At 45.9% G+C, this 15232-nt stretch overlaps 1 protein-coding gene across 7 annotated transcripts; it reads right to left on the bottom strand.

The window, feature by feature from the left end:
• Nucleotides 1-2513: 2513 nt before the first annotated feature.
• On the bottom strand, nt 2514-10813 carry FTSJ1 (FtsJ RNA 2'-O-methyltransferase 1). 7 transcript variants are annotated; one of them, XM_036016393.1, is made up of 13 exons: nt 10529-10808; nt 8797-8955; nt 8440-8509; nt 8249-8339; nt 7816-7894; nt 6301-6353; nt 6163-6216; nt 5973-6075; nt 5786-5869; nt 4778-4875; nt 4489-4686; nt 4229-4270; nt 2514-3074 (listed from the first exon to the last, which is right to left on the bottom strand). In XM_036016393.1, exons 2-12 carry the CDS (start codon nt 8915-8917, stop codon nt 4238-4240), a joined length of 984 nt encoding a protein of 327 aa, XP_035872286.1. In that variant the 5' UTR covers nt 8918-8955; nt 10529-10808; the 3' UTR covers nt 2514-3074; nt 4229-4237. The 7 variants fall into 7 exon arrangements, with proteins under 7 accessions (XP_035872286.1, XP_028379124.1, XP_035872283.1 ...); XM_028523323.2 differs by having other exon boundaries at nt 4778-4881; nt 10529-10804; XM_036016390.1 differs by having other exon boundaries at nt 4778-4881; nt 6163-6353; nt 8797-8941; nt 10394-10813.
• Nucleotides 10814-15232: the final 4419 nt, after the last annotated feature.

The following is a 15232-nucleotide window of genomic DNA, read 5'->3' as shown; positions in this document are numbered from 1 at the left end:
GAGTTATGCAGACAGACTATTGTGTGGACACTTCTGAGAACAAAGGTTGGCTGTGGGCCCTCCTGGGGTTACATAACTGGGGTGTGGCCACACCTGGCATTTCATGGTCTGAGGAATGCTCACTCTTAGGAGATACTGAGTGGGGGGAGGTGGAAAGCCCACAGTGACAGACTGGGGTGTGAACAATTCTGCAGTTACATAGACTGCAGATGTGTTCCCCTGAGGACATGCATTGGGGCCTGGAGACTCTTGAGGTCACACAGATAGGGTGGGCACTCCTCTGGTAACAAAGGTTGACATATGGCCATTAGTGAAGTCACCCAGACTAAGATGTGGGTACTACTACACACTTACATATTTGACAGTAGGCATCCCTGGGGTCACATAGACTGGAATTTTCACAACTGTATGGTCATAAACTTTGGGATATGGACACTTATGGGGCCACCAGATTGTGTTTTGAATAGTTCAGGTGTCACACAGACATCACAGCTCCTGTGGTGACAGAGATCATGTTGTAGATAGCCCTGGGGTGATAATGATTGGGGTGTAGTAACCCCTCAGGTCACAAAGACTAGGGGATGGACACCCATTGTTATTATATAAAGAATTGGCAAACCTATGGTCAAATTAACTGGGGCATGCACATTTTGGGGATGACATGGACTGGGTTATGGAAAGTGTTGGGTCACACACACTGGTGAATAAACATTTCTGTCATCCCATATTAGAGTGGAAACACTCTAGGAGTCATTCAGACTAAAGTAAGTATTCCACTGAGGACACTTGGCCTGAGGTATAAGTACTGTGGACAGACTGACTTTGGCATGGAAAGTTCTGGAGTCATGCAGAGAGGTGTGGACAATCCTGGAGTCACAAGACTAGGGCATGCACAATAAGGGCCACACAGATGGAAAGGGGCACTACTGAGGACAGAGATGGCCTGGACCAGCTGGTCCCTCAGGGATCACACACGCGGGGGTGTAGACACCACTGGGCCACACAGATTGGAGATTAGACATTGTTTCTGTAATAGCCACTTGCATGTATATAGATTCAAGATGTGTACAGATGGGGATAGAGCAACTAGAGACACACAGCTTAATGTGAGTATACTTGCGGGGTCGCAAAGGCTGTTTATATTCATGCAAATTTAGATGTGAACACTCCTATGAAGACAGAGACTGGAATGTGCACACTACTGGGGCCTCACAGACTGTAGTGTTGATACTGCTGAATTCATATGGTATTGGGGATGGGTGCTCCCATGGTCATAGAGCCTTTTTTGTCTTGCATTCCTGTAGTTAGTGACCTGGGTGGAAAGGATCCTGGGTTAATATGCTGTGGTGTGCCCTCCAAACCTCAGGGTTACAGAGACTTGGTATGGACACTCCTAGGTTCACACGGTCAGGTGGAGAAACACCTAGGGTCACAGACTAGGATGTGGACAAAGAATGCTGAGTTTCTAAAGATATGGGAGGGAGCTGCAGAAACCAGTTCTGCTGGAGTAGTTGCTGTGTTTGTCAGCTCGTTTGCTGAACTGGAGAAATTCAAGACTGCAGTCAAGACACACTTCCTAACATTTAAGAGAAGAGCTTTTAACATAAAAAATTGTTCTGTCGGACCCTTTGGCATTTAGTTAAATCTGTGGACCTCTTAACAGAATATTTTAAAAAGCATGCACATGCAAAAACACACCCAAATACACAGGATGACTATAAAAATCAATTATACAGTACAGAGGTTCCTCAAAAGGTTAAATAACTACTACATGATCCAACAGTATCTCCTTCTGGGTATTTACCCAAAGGAGATGAAATCACTATCTCAAAGAGATATCTGCACCCCTGTGTTCACTGCAACATTACTCAAAACAGACAAGATATGGAAACAACCTGTGTCTGTCAATAGATGGACACAGAAAATGCGGCACAATGTGAAATGCGAAAGCTGCACATCTGCCAATCCTACCTACTCTTAAGAACAGATTGCGAGAATGTACAGCCACAAAAAATGAACTGATGCCATTGGTGACAATATGGATGGACTCGAAGGTTAGGGAGGTAAGTCAGATAGAGAAAGACAAATACGGTTTGACTTCACTTATACATGGAATCTAAAGAAAATGAACTCAGGGAAACAGAGACCAGATTGGTGGTTGCCACAGGTGTGGGTGGGATGGGAGAAATGGGTGAACAGTCAAAAGGGACAAAGTTCCAGTTATAAAAAAGTCATGGGGACGTAACCTATAGCATGGTGACTATAGTTAATAATATTGTACTGTGTATTTGAAAGTTGCCAAGAGAGCAGATTTTAAAAATTCCCATCAGATGAAAACATATATAACTATGTGAGCCAATGGATGTTAACTAAACTTATTGTGGTGATCACTTCACAATATACACACATGTCAAATCAATGTGCTGTGTACTTTATACTCATATATTATAGCAATTATATTTTAATAAAACTGGAAAAAATATGATCACCTGTAGTAAAATGAAACATTGGGATGCAGTAATATATGAATTTTTTATTACCAGATCAAATTGTAAGATCTTCCATGATTTCAAGTAGTGACAGATGTGAACAATATTTCAAGATGCCTGCAACAAGCCTACCATAAAAATGAACTGATTTGTATTGGTGGAAAAGTCACAGGCACTGGTTTTACCATCATGATTTACTTCTAGAATTTGTATTTGGGAATACAGCTAAAATTCAGTGATATTAGTGAAAATAAAGATATAATCTTCTCTTCCATCAAGTTCATGGATACCCCTGACTTCTGTCCAGGTTAAGAAACCCAGGCTTTTGGGTAAATTCTGGACATAGGACAGCCCTTGAAAGAGTTGGAAAAGAGGCAAGATCTCACGCAAGAACCCCTTCTCCAGTGGAAACGAACATTCCTTGATGTTTCCTTCCTGGCTGTGTCCACAGTGGTCATTGCAGGTTCCCACTTGGAGCTTGTGTGCCGGACCCATCAATATGATCGTATTTGAAAAACAAGTTCATCAGCGCAACTTCTGGCTCTCCTGACAGCAAACAGCTTCTGAGTTGTCTCACATTACCAGCTATTAAAAGGTCAAAGAAAAAGTTTTAAACAGAAATGTATTTTCCCACTTTTTGCTACTTAATCATTGTTCACTTGACCACTAATGTTTTTGTGAAGTTTTTCTCCTACTTTTATTGTAAACAGTGACATACAGAAAAAAAAAATGCATAGAACATATATATGTTCCATTTAATGAGTAATAATATAGGGTATCATTTCATGTAATTATACAATGTTCATTCTCATTGCCAATAATTCTCCACCATGAATATACCACAATTTAATGATCCATTTTACAGGTGATGGGTCTTTGGGCTGTTTCTGGTCTGGGGGGTACTACAAATAGTGCCAGCTAGGAAACTCCTAGTACTCATTTATAAGCCACTGTCAGAAAGGGATGTCCTCTAACACGAGGTTCTGAGGATGAGAAGCCCTCCGGCACTGCTGTGTTTGGCCCACTCTGCTACAGGTAAACTGGCCCCCCACTGCTCCCTCACACACCAGGCCCAGGTCCACCTCAGGGCCTTTGCATTTGCTATTTCTTCTCCCTAGAATGCTCTCCCCTAGGTAAATACATGAATTCTCTCCCTCATCTCCTTCCAGTCTCTGCTCAAACATTACCTCAGTGAAGCCTTCTATGACAACCCCTTTAAAATGTGTATGTTGCTACCCCCAGAATTTCTGTAATTACCCTGATTTATTTAAAAATTTTCATGTCCAATATTACTTTACATATTAAGTATAACATATATAAATACATAGTGAAGTGCAAGCTCTAGGTGTGAGTACATAAATGCGTATGTGTGTTGGGGGGAACACCTGCATTCAGACTGTGTTCTTGTTTATTGCTTCTTTTCCAATCTAGAAGCTCTACGAAGGCTGTGGTGTTTGTTTTCTCCACTCTACCTCTAAACCTAGAACAATGCCCAGCACACCGTATGGACTTACTAAATGCTTATAGAATGCCTCTCTCTCTCTCTCTCTCTCTCCATATATATATATATATATATATATATATATGTAAAATGCTTAAAGCAGTTCCTGACATGTCACATGCTCAAAGTTTGCTGACTGAAATCTTATCAGTTGATGTAAATCAAAGGTGAAAATTTTGCTAATCTTCTTCTTAAAGGTGTCCTTTACTCAAACTCTTTGATAAAAAGGCAGATTTACCTTAATGTGTTAAGGTGAACAATTCATTTCACTGTCTTCCACCTACTCAAGAAAAAGAAAAGGGACTCAGATATTTGGCTAAGGTATTCCCATTCATTATTCTTGGTTTTACCTATTGATTTTTATAGCTATTGGGAGGCAGGAAAGAGAATTTTGACCCCCAAAACTATGTGATTTGGGGACAGAAGAGAAGTATGGGGAGGAGTCACTGTGGGCGCACAGAAAGGGCACTGTAGGCCCTGGGCCACCTGTTTCCAGACCTCAGAGGCCAGCAGGGTGTGGCACTGCGGGGCAGCCAGGGGCTTGGGCAATGTGTCCATTGTGCTGATGAGGCAGTCCTGGGGGCAGATCTCCTTGGCCAGCCGCCCCTTCTTCTTCAATGAACATGCCTCCTGGTATGGTGGTGAGATGGGGGGCTGCGTGGGTGGAGTGTATTTGTACTCTGAGCCGTCCTCCAGCTGCAAGGACACACAGTAGGAAGATGGTAAGGACCTGGGAACTTAGGATAGCCCCACCCCCCAGTCTGCCTACTGTTGGCTAGGCACTCACATCCAGTGGGTAACTGCGGTCTGAATCATAGGAGCTCAGGTCCCCACAGGTCACGAATGGCACAATGATGCGGGAGGGACCATCTAATTGGTTGAAATCTGGATCTGACAAGCAGGGAGAAATAAGACAGGACAGGGCTGGGATGCCTGGGACCAGGCATAACGCAGGCTGAAGCATGGGTACCAAGGCCTCCCCACACACCCACCAGCTACTCTCATGCTCCTCCACCAGAAATTCTATACTCGGTTCAAATCACCTCTTCTAAAACACTGCCCCCACCCCCAACTTTCTTCGCACCACACTTTAAAAAAATATTTTTAAAAATTCTCACCAGAGGATATGTTTATTGATTTTAGAGAGAGACAAAAAGAGAAACATTGATCAGTTGTCTTCTATATGTGACCACCCCAGGAATTCAACCTGTGACCTAGGTATGTGCCCTGACTGGGGACTGAACCCATAACCTTTTGGTGTATGGGATGACATTCCAACTGACTGAGCCACCTGACCAGGGCATCACACTGCACTTTTATGTCTACCTGCCTTTCTATATGGCCTAGACCTTGTCTCAATCCCGCTCGCTGCATAAGCAGGCACTGTGCCTTTTCCCACTAAGAGCCAGGTGAAAGAATCTCATGGGGCAACATTCCCACATAGATAAGGTTTTCACCTGGGGGAGTGACGGAATCTTCCTAGGTTATAATCTCCTTAGGTGGGTATCTCTGCTTGGTGCAGAACTTAGGACCCTCCTGGCACAGAATTTCACCAGGTCCAAGTGTAGTTACTATGAGGGGACTGGGTTGAAGATCCTCCTGGGATATAATATCCATATGGAGTGGGGGGCGGGGTGAATTTCCACCAGAGGGTGGGGTTGAGGAACCTCTGGGGACAGAATTCCCACAAGGTACAGTCTCTACCAGGGAGTGGGGCTGAGAGCCCTCCTGAGACACAAATCCCACAAGGGGGAAGAATCTCCCCAGGGACAGGGCCCAGGGCTCTGGCTCTCACCGTATGAGTGGTCCAGTAGGGGCTTGGTCAGGTCTGGCAGAAAGCCCTCAGGAGGGTCATAACCCTGACAGACAGCGAAGGCCTCTGTGGGTGAAAGGTGGAGTGAGGGCAGACTGTCACCTCCACCCAAGGGACCGGACAGGTCCCTGAGATTCCCACTGCCTGCCTGACCCTACTCCTCACTGACCAATACTGGAGTTCCGGCTGCTCCTAGGCTTGGCACAGAGCACACTGGAGAAGAACACACGCAACTGGCTGTAGATCAGTGTCACATCCCGGCCTCGAAAGATCTGCAGGGTGGGGAGGCAGAGATAAAAGGCATGAGCTCGACCCTTAGGGATCTGTCTCTGTCCCCCATCAGGTTTCCCAAGGCTTACCTTGGCTACGAAGCAGCCCCCGGGCTTCAAGACATGTGTAGCAATGTTCAAAGCCTGTGGGCAGGACAGATAGCTAAGGCTGAGGCAGAAGTAGCTGGAGGGCGATAAATTGAGGCAGGGGCAACCAAGGTTACTCACAGCTAGGAGGAGCTGGGCCTGCATATACTCATCAACATCATGGAGGCCAGTTACTGCAGCAAGAGGAACGGCATTAGGGGAGCCATCCAGTTCTAGCTATATTCTTGTCCCAGAGAGGTTAGAAGGCTAAAAACATTTCCCAGATCTTTTACTGCTAAGGTTCTGCATGTGAATGACTATCTGTCAACTAGATGCATATTCTGAGCTCCTAATTCCTAGGAGCTCATTTTAATGCTCATAACAACTTTATCTGCCAGCTTCTTTATCAACATTTCTACCTCCAGTACAGACTCTTAACTCCAGGCTCAGATCCCACTTGACACCTCAAACCTGACCTGTCCAAAACCAAACTCCTGAGCTTCCTGCTCAAACATGCTCTTCCTACCACCTTTCTCATCTCGTTTGACCCCTCCAGTTGTTCAGGCCAAAAACCTTAGTTACCTTTGACAAGTTTCATTCTCTCCTCACACCTACATTCAAGCCATTAGCAAATCCTCTTGGCTCTAGTTTCAAAAGACCTCCTGAACCGACCCTACTCATCACTACTGTCATCACTCACCTGGACTACTGCAGTAGCCTCCTCTTCCCCAGGCCCCTGGCTTCCACCCTTGCCTCTTAACAGCAGCCAGAGGGATCCTGTCACAACTCAGAGATAGGGATGGTCCTCGGCTGCTCATAACCCTCTCACAGTTTTCTCTTGAGTTTTTATCTCAGTGAAAAAGCCCAAGTCCTCACTGTGGCCCGTAAGGATCCACACAAAGATCTGTGTCCTGTGACCTCACTGATCTCACCTCTTATCACTCTCCCCCTCACTCTGATCTTACCATACTGATCTCCTTGCTCATGTTTGCACATGCCAAGCACCCTTCCACCTCAGAGCCTTTGCACAGGCTTGTCCCTTTGCCTGGATTGTTCTTCTTCCAGGCATTCCTCTGGCTTACTCTCTCACTTTAGGTCTTTGTGCTAACACCCATGAGGCCGTCTGCATTCACTGTATTTAACATTCCAACAGGACCCCCTCCCCCTTCATTAATTTCCCCATGGTAGCTATCACCTTTTGATATGCTACACAGCTCAATCATGCTTCTTTTTCTATCTGCTCCCACTAGAACACTAGCTCTATGAGGGCAGAGATTAGCGGAATTTTATTCACAAATGTTTTCCCAACATGTACGACAGTGCCTGACATGTGATAGGTGCTTAGTAAATGTGTGTTGAATGGATGACTAACTGACTAAAATGAATGGGCAGTGAGAGGGACTTGAGAGCTGCAGAGAGCATAGAGAGGAGATAAGAGAAGAGGGAAGGTGGGCAACAGACAAAATCAAAGTGGTAGAGAGTGAGGAGGGAGAAGACAGAGGCAGAGAGCAGGCAGCAGGGCAGGGAGAAGTTGCCAGATGTAGGAAACGGCTGACAGAGGAGGAGGCCAAAGTGGGAAAGAAGCTGCCAACAAAACAGGAAATACAGAAAGGACATACGCAGGGTCCCCCGCCTGACCTCCCAACCCATGTTTACCATCGGGAGCCCCGTCGCACACCACTAGGTCCGCGGGGCAGCCCTCAAAATGCCGGATGATCTCCTTGGCAGTGGACAGCTATGGAAGAGAGGGTGGATGAGTGGCCCCAAGGTCCCCCCATACTGTGGCTTTCTAACCACACCTGCCCATGGCCCTGCTGCAGGCCCTGGGTCACTCAAATGCTCAGGATTTGCCTAAAACCACACTCCATCTGTGGGGACCCAGTCCCATAATTTGTTGCCATCTCTCTGGGATTACATTCTGCTGGCTCTGTTTCTCTGCCTCTCTGTTATACTCTTGGGTTCTCTCAGTCACTCTATCTGCCTCTGAATCTTTCTCAATCTGTTTCTCTGTCTCTTGCACTGTCTGTAGCCCCCAGGTTGGGGGATCTTTGCCCAGGAAACACTTCAACATCCCCAGCCATGCTCTTACCTGGGTGATGTCACCCTGGATCTGTAACACACCTGGTAGTGGAGCCATAGCCTGAAGGTCCACAGCCACCACATGGCCAGACCCCTGGCTTCTGTGGACAACATGGCCCATGTCAGTCCAGTTTTTACTCCTGGCCTGCCCTCCACTTAACCTGCCCTCCTGGGTGCCCCCATCTGGGACTCCACACTCACCCAATCTTCTGGCTCAGGACTTGGCTCCAACTGCCTGGGGCTGCACAGAGGTCAACTGCCCGTGTCACTCCTGAGCACACACAGAAAGGTGTAGTGTCAGTTGCACTCACCTCTCCAACCTGGGAACCCTGCAAAATTCATTGCTCACCCTGGGGGGTCACCCACATCTATCTGCTGCCCAGGGGCCCAATTCCTCTTGAGTGTCTGCACATCTTCCTGCCTGGCCCTCTGCCCCACAGAACACCCCCTGTCCCCGCAAGTCAGCCCCCCCACTACAGGTTGCTTTGCAGACCTAGCTCACTTGTCTGTTCCCTGTGCCTGCCCCATCCCCCAGGGACTCGCCAGCCAGGTAGGGACCTTGGAAGAGTTGGAATTCCTCATTGAGTTGTAGCAGCTTGAAGGCACTGCGGGCACGCCAGCCATTCTCCTTGGCCAAGCGGTAGTAGACATCCCGCTTGTCCTTTGATGTCCGTCCCATCTCACACACTGTTTGCCCAGGGACCTGCCAACAGTAAGCTGATGCCACCCTGTATCAGTAACTGGGTGAGTGGGCCACCACCTACCTCTGCAGGGCAGCCAAAACCACACAAACCAAGTTGGGCTCACCTGACCCACATGAGAGTTTCCTCAGCAGATCAGAAGACTGGAGCCCAGTCACTGACCCCATTCACATAGCCTAAAGAACCCCAGCACTGAACTCTCAGGCTCTACCACTCACACCACTGGAACCCCCACAGAGCCCATTACTCACCCCACAGATCCCCCAACCCAACACTTATCTCACAGATGACACATTACTGACTCTGTCAAACTCGACTGCTGTCAGCCACACTCTGTCTATTACACCCTGTGACTCTATCAACCCTTCTCTGCCCATCTTATTCCCATTAACATCTCACTGTTTCCCCAGCTGTCCTCATTGCCCCTAGATTCATATATCCCTATTAGCTCCCCCATTAATCCCTTGCTTTCATCCTCATTATCTCACTACTACCTCATTGTACTCCCCACCCCCTTAATCTCTCTCTCCCTATCTCATTCCCCATTAATCCCTGCAATGATTGGGTCCCCAGTAATTCCTTTATTACTACATTATCAATGCCCATTAATGCCTTAATGTCTGGAGGATCATGGCCTATTAGCTTCCCATTAAGCTCTCAATTACAGTGATTTATCAGCCCCCCATGAACTCAGCCCTCCAATTAATCCCTCATACATCACACCATTAGTGCCCTGAAATTCCTTCATTATCACACACTCAGGTTAATCCTGAGTGATCAGTTTCCCATTCTACCCTCATTGCCCACCTGGACCCCCAACAATTACTTGGTGACCACACCCCAACACCTTACTATTATCCTTTCTTTGCTCACTGTTAGCATTAATTCCTTGATGACTGTGCCATGATCACCCATTAAAAGCCTTTGACTACATGTTTTCCACCTCTCACTCTCACTTCTTTGATCACTGTTTCCATTAGTTCCTTGATCATGACCCCCACTGGCCTCTGCTATTCCCTCCATAACCTCATCATTATGCTTTCCATTACTATGACCACCACTCTTCATTAATCTATTGAAATCATACCTCCATAAGTCCCTCGGGGATCACATCCCCATCTGCCTCCCATTACTTTTTAGTTGCCCACTCTACCACCCCCTCATTAATCAATGAACACACTCCCACTAGTCCCCATGATCATGTTGACCATCAGCCCCTATTGATTCCTCTATAAAGCCCTAGCAGACCTCCTTACACTCATGCCGCCTCCCCCTCCATTAACAGCTCTCCGGCCATACCCTCGCTCCCTCCTCGACCTTTATTCAAAGATCATGTCGCTAGTGGGGCCTTCAGAGCCCCCTCAATGCAGGTCCGCTGATATCTGGACCCCTGCCACCCCCAGCCTCCCCGCCTCAGCCAACCCCGCAATAGTAATCCCGTTCTACATACAAACCTTGGGTCTGCAGCCTCCCTGGTGTCAGCCGCCCAGACTACGTAGCTCTGTCCTCCTTCCCTCGCCAGCGGGACAGTGCAGTCGTGCCTCCACTGTCTTGGCCTGGACCCACGCCCTCCGAGCACCTGGGCCTACCTTAGTTTTCGGAGTGGCGAGAGGCGGAACGAGGAGGCCGGTCTGCCAGCAGCCCAAGCCGTGTAGAGAGCGCGAACTGGTGAGAAATCTTAGGACTTCAGTTGCTGTTCTTAGCTGATCCGAATGCCTTATCGCGCATGCCTAACGGCTACTGCAGTGTGGCAAGTCTATCCTCGTGGAATACCAAGGGTGGCGCGAGGTCTGGACCCGACCGTAACTCAGAGCTTGAGTCCAGACCCCTAGTGTCGACCTCGCCAGGCTGGAGAACTGCGCTTCCCAGCATGCAACGGGCACGACCAATGGCCGCTGGACTCGCGCATGCGTAGTTGAAGCGTCGCGTGGCGCGAAAACAGGCTCTGCTTCACGGTTCTAAGGCTACGGTTGTTTATAGGTACTTCCCCTTCCCCGCTCCTCCCTTCTTGTACGGCGAGGTTCCTTGAGCTTATAGACTACATTTCCCAAAATGCAATGAGAACGGCAGCACCTGTTTTAGGCGGGCAATGAAGTGAAATTACCGCTGGAGTCTGGAACGTTGAGAGGAAGGAATGTGGGTTAATGTGCATTCCACGCTAGGCTGCAATTTTGAATTTAACTTCCGCAAAGTGACATTGCTGCCCGAACTGTACCACTTTAGAACTTCAGTTTCTCCATCTACGAAATGGGGATAATAAGTACTACAGATTTAAGAGTTATTTGGAGGAATAAATATGTGTTCACGTAAGAAACATCCAAATCGGTAGAAGATTTTATGAGTTTGAGTCAAACTGACAACATGCTGGGGAGGAGGATCTCAGATGCTCCTGAGGATAACAGTTTTGCAGCTTCTTTTATGCATTTGATATTAAGGAGAAAATGTACATGGAAGATTGGAGAAAGCAAGGCAGGGATTGGTACGGGATACTTAAGATTATGTGCTCTCTTGAGGGTTAATATCCCTTTTGAAGGGTATTACCTCTGATATTTCAAAGGTGTGTTAACTTAGATGCACAAGAACAATGGACAGGGCTGGCTTAAAACCTTTCACTAAAAAAGTTAAAGGTCTAGCCCTGGCTAGTATGGCTCAGCACACTTAGCGCCGGCCTGAGAGTTTGATTGCTGGTTGGATTCCCAGTCAGGGCACATGCCTGGGTTGTGGGCCAGGTCTCTGGTTGGACGTGTGTAAGAAGCAAAGGATCAATGTGTCTCTCACACACTGATGTTTCTCTCCCTCTCTTTCTCCTTTCCCTTCTCTCTAAAAGTAAATAAATAAAATCTTTTAAAAAAAGTTAAAGGTCCGGGGCGTGACTACCAACTGGCCTTGTGTAGTTCCATGTTCTTCAAACATTTTTAACTCCAACCCACAAAAAATCCCTATGTATCCCCACCCAGTGTAAAAGCAAATATGATAATGGAAACATTTATTATAGAGTGTACCATGTGCGGGGCACTATTCTAAGTGCTCTCAATGGTGTGCTGGTAAATGGTTAACAACCAGCTCATTGAGGGGAATGGGAGAGGGAAAATGTTTGAATGTCTGATTTCAAACTTTTGGCAATGTCCATGGTTTACACACTATCACCTTGTTAGATTTCAAGTTACCAATATGTAGTCATGGAACACAGAATCTAGAAGCAGTACTGCAGCATTATGTCCTATTTCTACCATACTTTTAAAATAGGGGTGAATGAACTCAAGAGCATAGAAAATAATGAAATGTAATAAAATAAGGAAGTGATGAGTTTTGAGTATCATCTTTTAAAAATCTAAGTTATGTAATTGTAAGTTTATGTCATTTTATTTCTAGTAATAGCTGTGTTTAACAACCAGTTTACAAAATTCCTGATAACTGAACAAGCAGTCTGCACACCTGTACAGGTAAGCTCCAGCAAACTTCTGAATCCTGTTCTTGAACTCATTTTAATCCTTACAACAACCATATGAGGTAGTTACTGTAATTATCCCCAGTTTACAGATGAGGGAACAGACAAGGGAAGTTATACACTATCTCACTTAACATCATAGATATGTTTTTGGAAACTGGGGCTTTAAGCGACATGACATATAATGAAGGAAGTCAATTTTACCAAAGACTAACTGATGCAAAAAAGAATTAAGTTCCTACAGCATATTTCTGGTCATAAAAATGTTACCAAATTTCTAAATGAAGACCCAAAACACTTCTAATATTAAACATTGAAATAAATGTGAGCTATGCATACATTTAAGAAAGATTAATAAAGACAAGTAAGATAATTCTTTTCTAACCTGCTTATTCCTGTTCAGGGTCACAGGTGGCCGAGCCTGTCCCAACAGCTCAGGGTAGAAGGTGGGAACCCTGGACAGGATGCCCTTCCAAGACAGGAGGCACTCACATACACACCCACATTCATTCAGGTCGGGACAATGTAGACGTGCTAATTCACCGAATGTTCATATCTTAGAATATAGGAGGACACTGGAGTGCCTGGAGAAAACCCATGCAGATGTGGGGAGAACGTGCAAACTCCACACAACGGCCCTGGCTGAGAATTGATTTTTTCCCTCATTAATGGTACAACAAACAACTTTGAGCAAAACAATGCTACTTGAGCCCTTACTGGTGTGGCTCAGTTGGTTGGTTGTAGTCCCACAAAGTGAAAGGTCACCAGTTTGATTTCTGGTCAGGACACATGCCTGGGTTGTGGGTTCAGCCCCAGTCAGGACACATATAAGAGGCAACCAATGGATGTTTCTATCTTACATTAATGTTTCTCTCCCTCTCTTTCTCCTCCTGTTCTCCTCTCTCTAAAAATTAAGAAAGAGGAAAAAAAGAATGTTATCTGAGGACCATCTGTCCTCAAAAAGTATATGTATGGTATAAACATATATGCTATTTAATATGTATGATTATATAGAGATATAATGATATATAATATTTACTAGTATGTAAGTTACATACTATTAATCAAATATAATAAACATAAATGTGCTATATTTAAACATAAGAAAATATATAATAGTATATATTTATGCACTTTGTATAGTATATATATAAAATATGTTATATAAGTGCATATGCTGATATATAAACATGTTAGTACCTATATACATTTACTTACTAAAGTAACTGTACTAAATATAAATATATTAAAATTGTTTTTCTTTTATTGATTCTGGAGAGAGAGGATGGGAAGGAGAAAGATGGAGAGAAACATCTATGTGAGAAACTTTGATCGATTGCCTTTTGTGTGCCACCCAACTGGGGACCAAACCTGCAACCCAGGCAAGTGTCCTGACAGGGAATCAAACCCAAGACCTTTTGGTTTGCATGACGATGCCCAATCAACTGAGCCACACCAGCCAGGGCAATATAATATTAAATATGTAAATATATAATGTTACATCAGGTGGTGTAAAAGCTATGACGAATAATAAGGTAGGATGACAGGTATGGAGAGGAAGGGAAGGATCAAATTGCTAATTTAGTTATGTGTCAGGGAAGTCTTCTCTGAAGAGGTGACATTTGAGCTGAGACCTGAAGAGGAGTGCACCCTACCAATATTTGGAGGAAGAGCATTCCGGGCGGAGGGAACACCAAGTGTGAAGACCCTGAAATATTCAAAGAACTGAACAATTGATACATCATTCCTTAGAAATGTAAGCTTCACTAGACAGGGATTGTTCTGTCTTGTTCACTGCTACCTGCCAGGCACCTAGAATAGGGCCTGGCACACAGTAGGTGTTAGATAGATGTTTGTTGAATCTGAGGCAGGATAGTAAGAGGCTAGGAAAATTCCTTGGCAAGTGAAACAGGAAAACTGAGACAGACAGCTGAAAAAAATGGCTGAATGGTTTACAGCCAGGTGCAGAATGTCACCTTCTAGGGGATAACATCTAGGCTTCTGTTGTATTTCAGTCCTAGGCCCAGAAAAGCAGCAAAATCAGGTGGGTGCTGCCCAAACTAGCTGCAATTACTGACTGCCTGGCACTGACCAATCAGCAGAGACCACAAACCTGAAAGATCACACCTGGAAAACTGATGAATATTCTCCTGAGATCCTCCCCTGAGAGCTCCCCTAAAGATTCCTACCTGCAAGAGAGAAAAGTCTCAAGACAAGGATCCAGTCCCCTCCCCAGCAGCCTGCGCCATTCCCTTACCCCTACTTCCCGCACTCCTTCCCCCACAGGCACACATCTACTAAACTGTAAGGAACCCCACAAGACTTGCAACCAGGGGAGCAATGAGGAGCAGCAGCTATTCCCAGGCTAACCCCTTAAACCTGTCCCCAAAGACTCCTTTTCTCTGACTTGCCAGTAAGCTAATGCAGCCCAGCCTAGCCTCTCCTCTTGCTTCTCGTATGTTGAACCCTTCCTTGTTTTACTGTCTCCAGCTTTAATAATTATTCCCTCATAGTCACCTGGACTCGTGTTGTGAAATCTTTCCTACACAAAGTCAAGAACCCACACACTATTGGCTGGCACTGGGCAGACCCGCTCAGGACCAATCCACAAATCCACCCTTTTCTTGCTCCTTTCCTTCTTTCTTTTCTCAGGGGTGCATTCTGCTTTTATGTGGGGCCCTGGGAGGTGTAGAAAGATGACAGGCATACACAGACATAGAGGGACACTCCCTGGTCTTCCTGAGAGCCAGGGAGGAAGCAAGAGTTTGTCAGGGGAACTCAAGGGCCTTGTGGGGGTGGGGGGACACGACTGCCTGAGAAAGTGGGCCAGCGTGAGAAAGCAAGG

Source organism: Phyllostomus discolor, chromosome X, assembly GCF_004126475.2.
Source record: "Phyllostomus discolor isolate MPI-MPIP mPhyDis1 chromosome X, mPhyDis1.pri.v3, whole genome shotgun sequence".
Lineage (NCBI taxonomy): Eukaryota > Metazoa > Chordata > Mammalia > Chiroptera > Phyllostomidae > Phyllostomus > Phyllostomus discolor.
The sequence above is the reverse complement of the archived record's forward strand: the minus strand, read 5'-3'. Positions and strand labels throughout refer to the sequence as shown.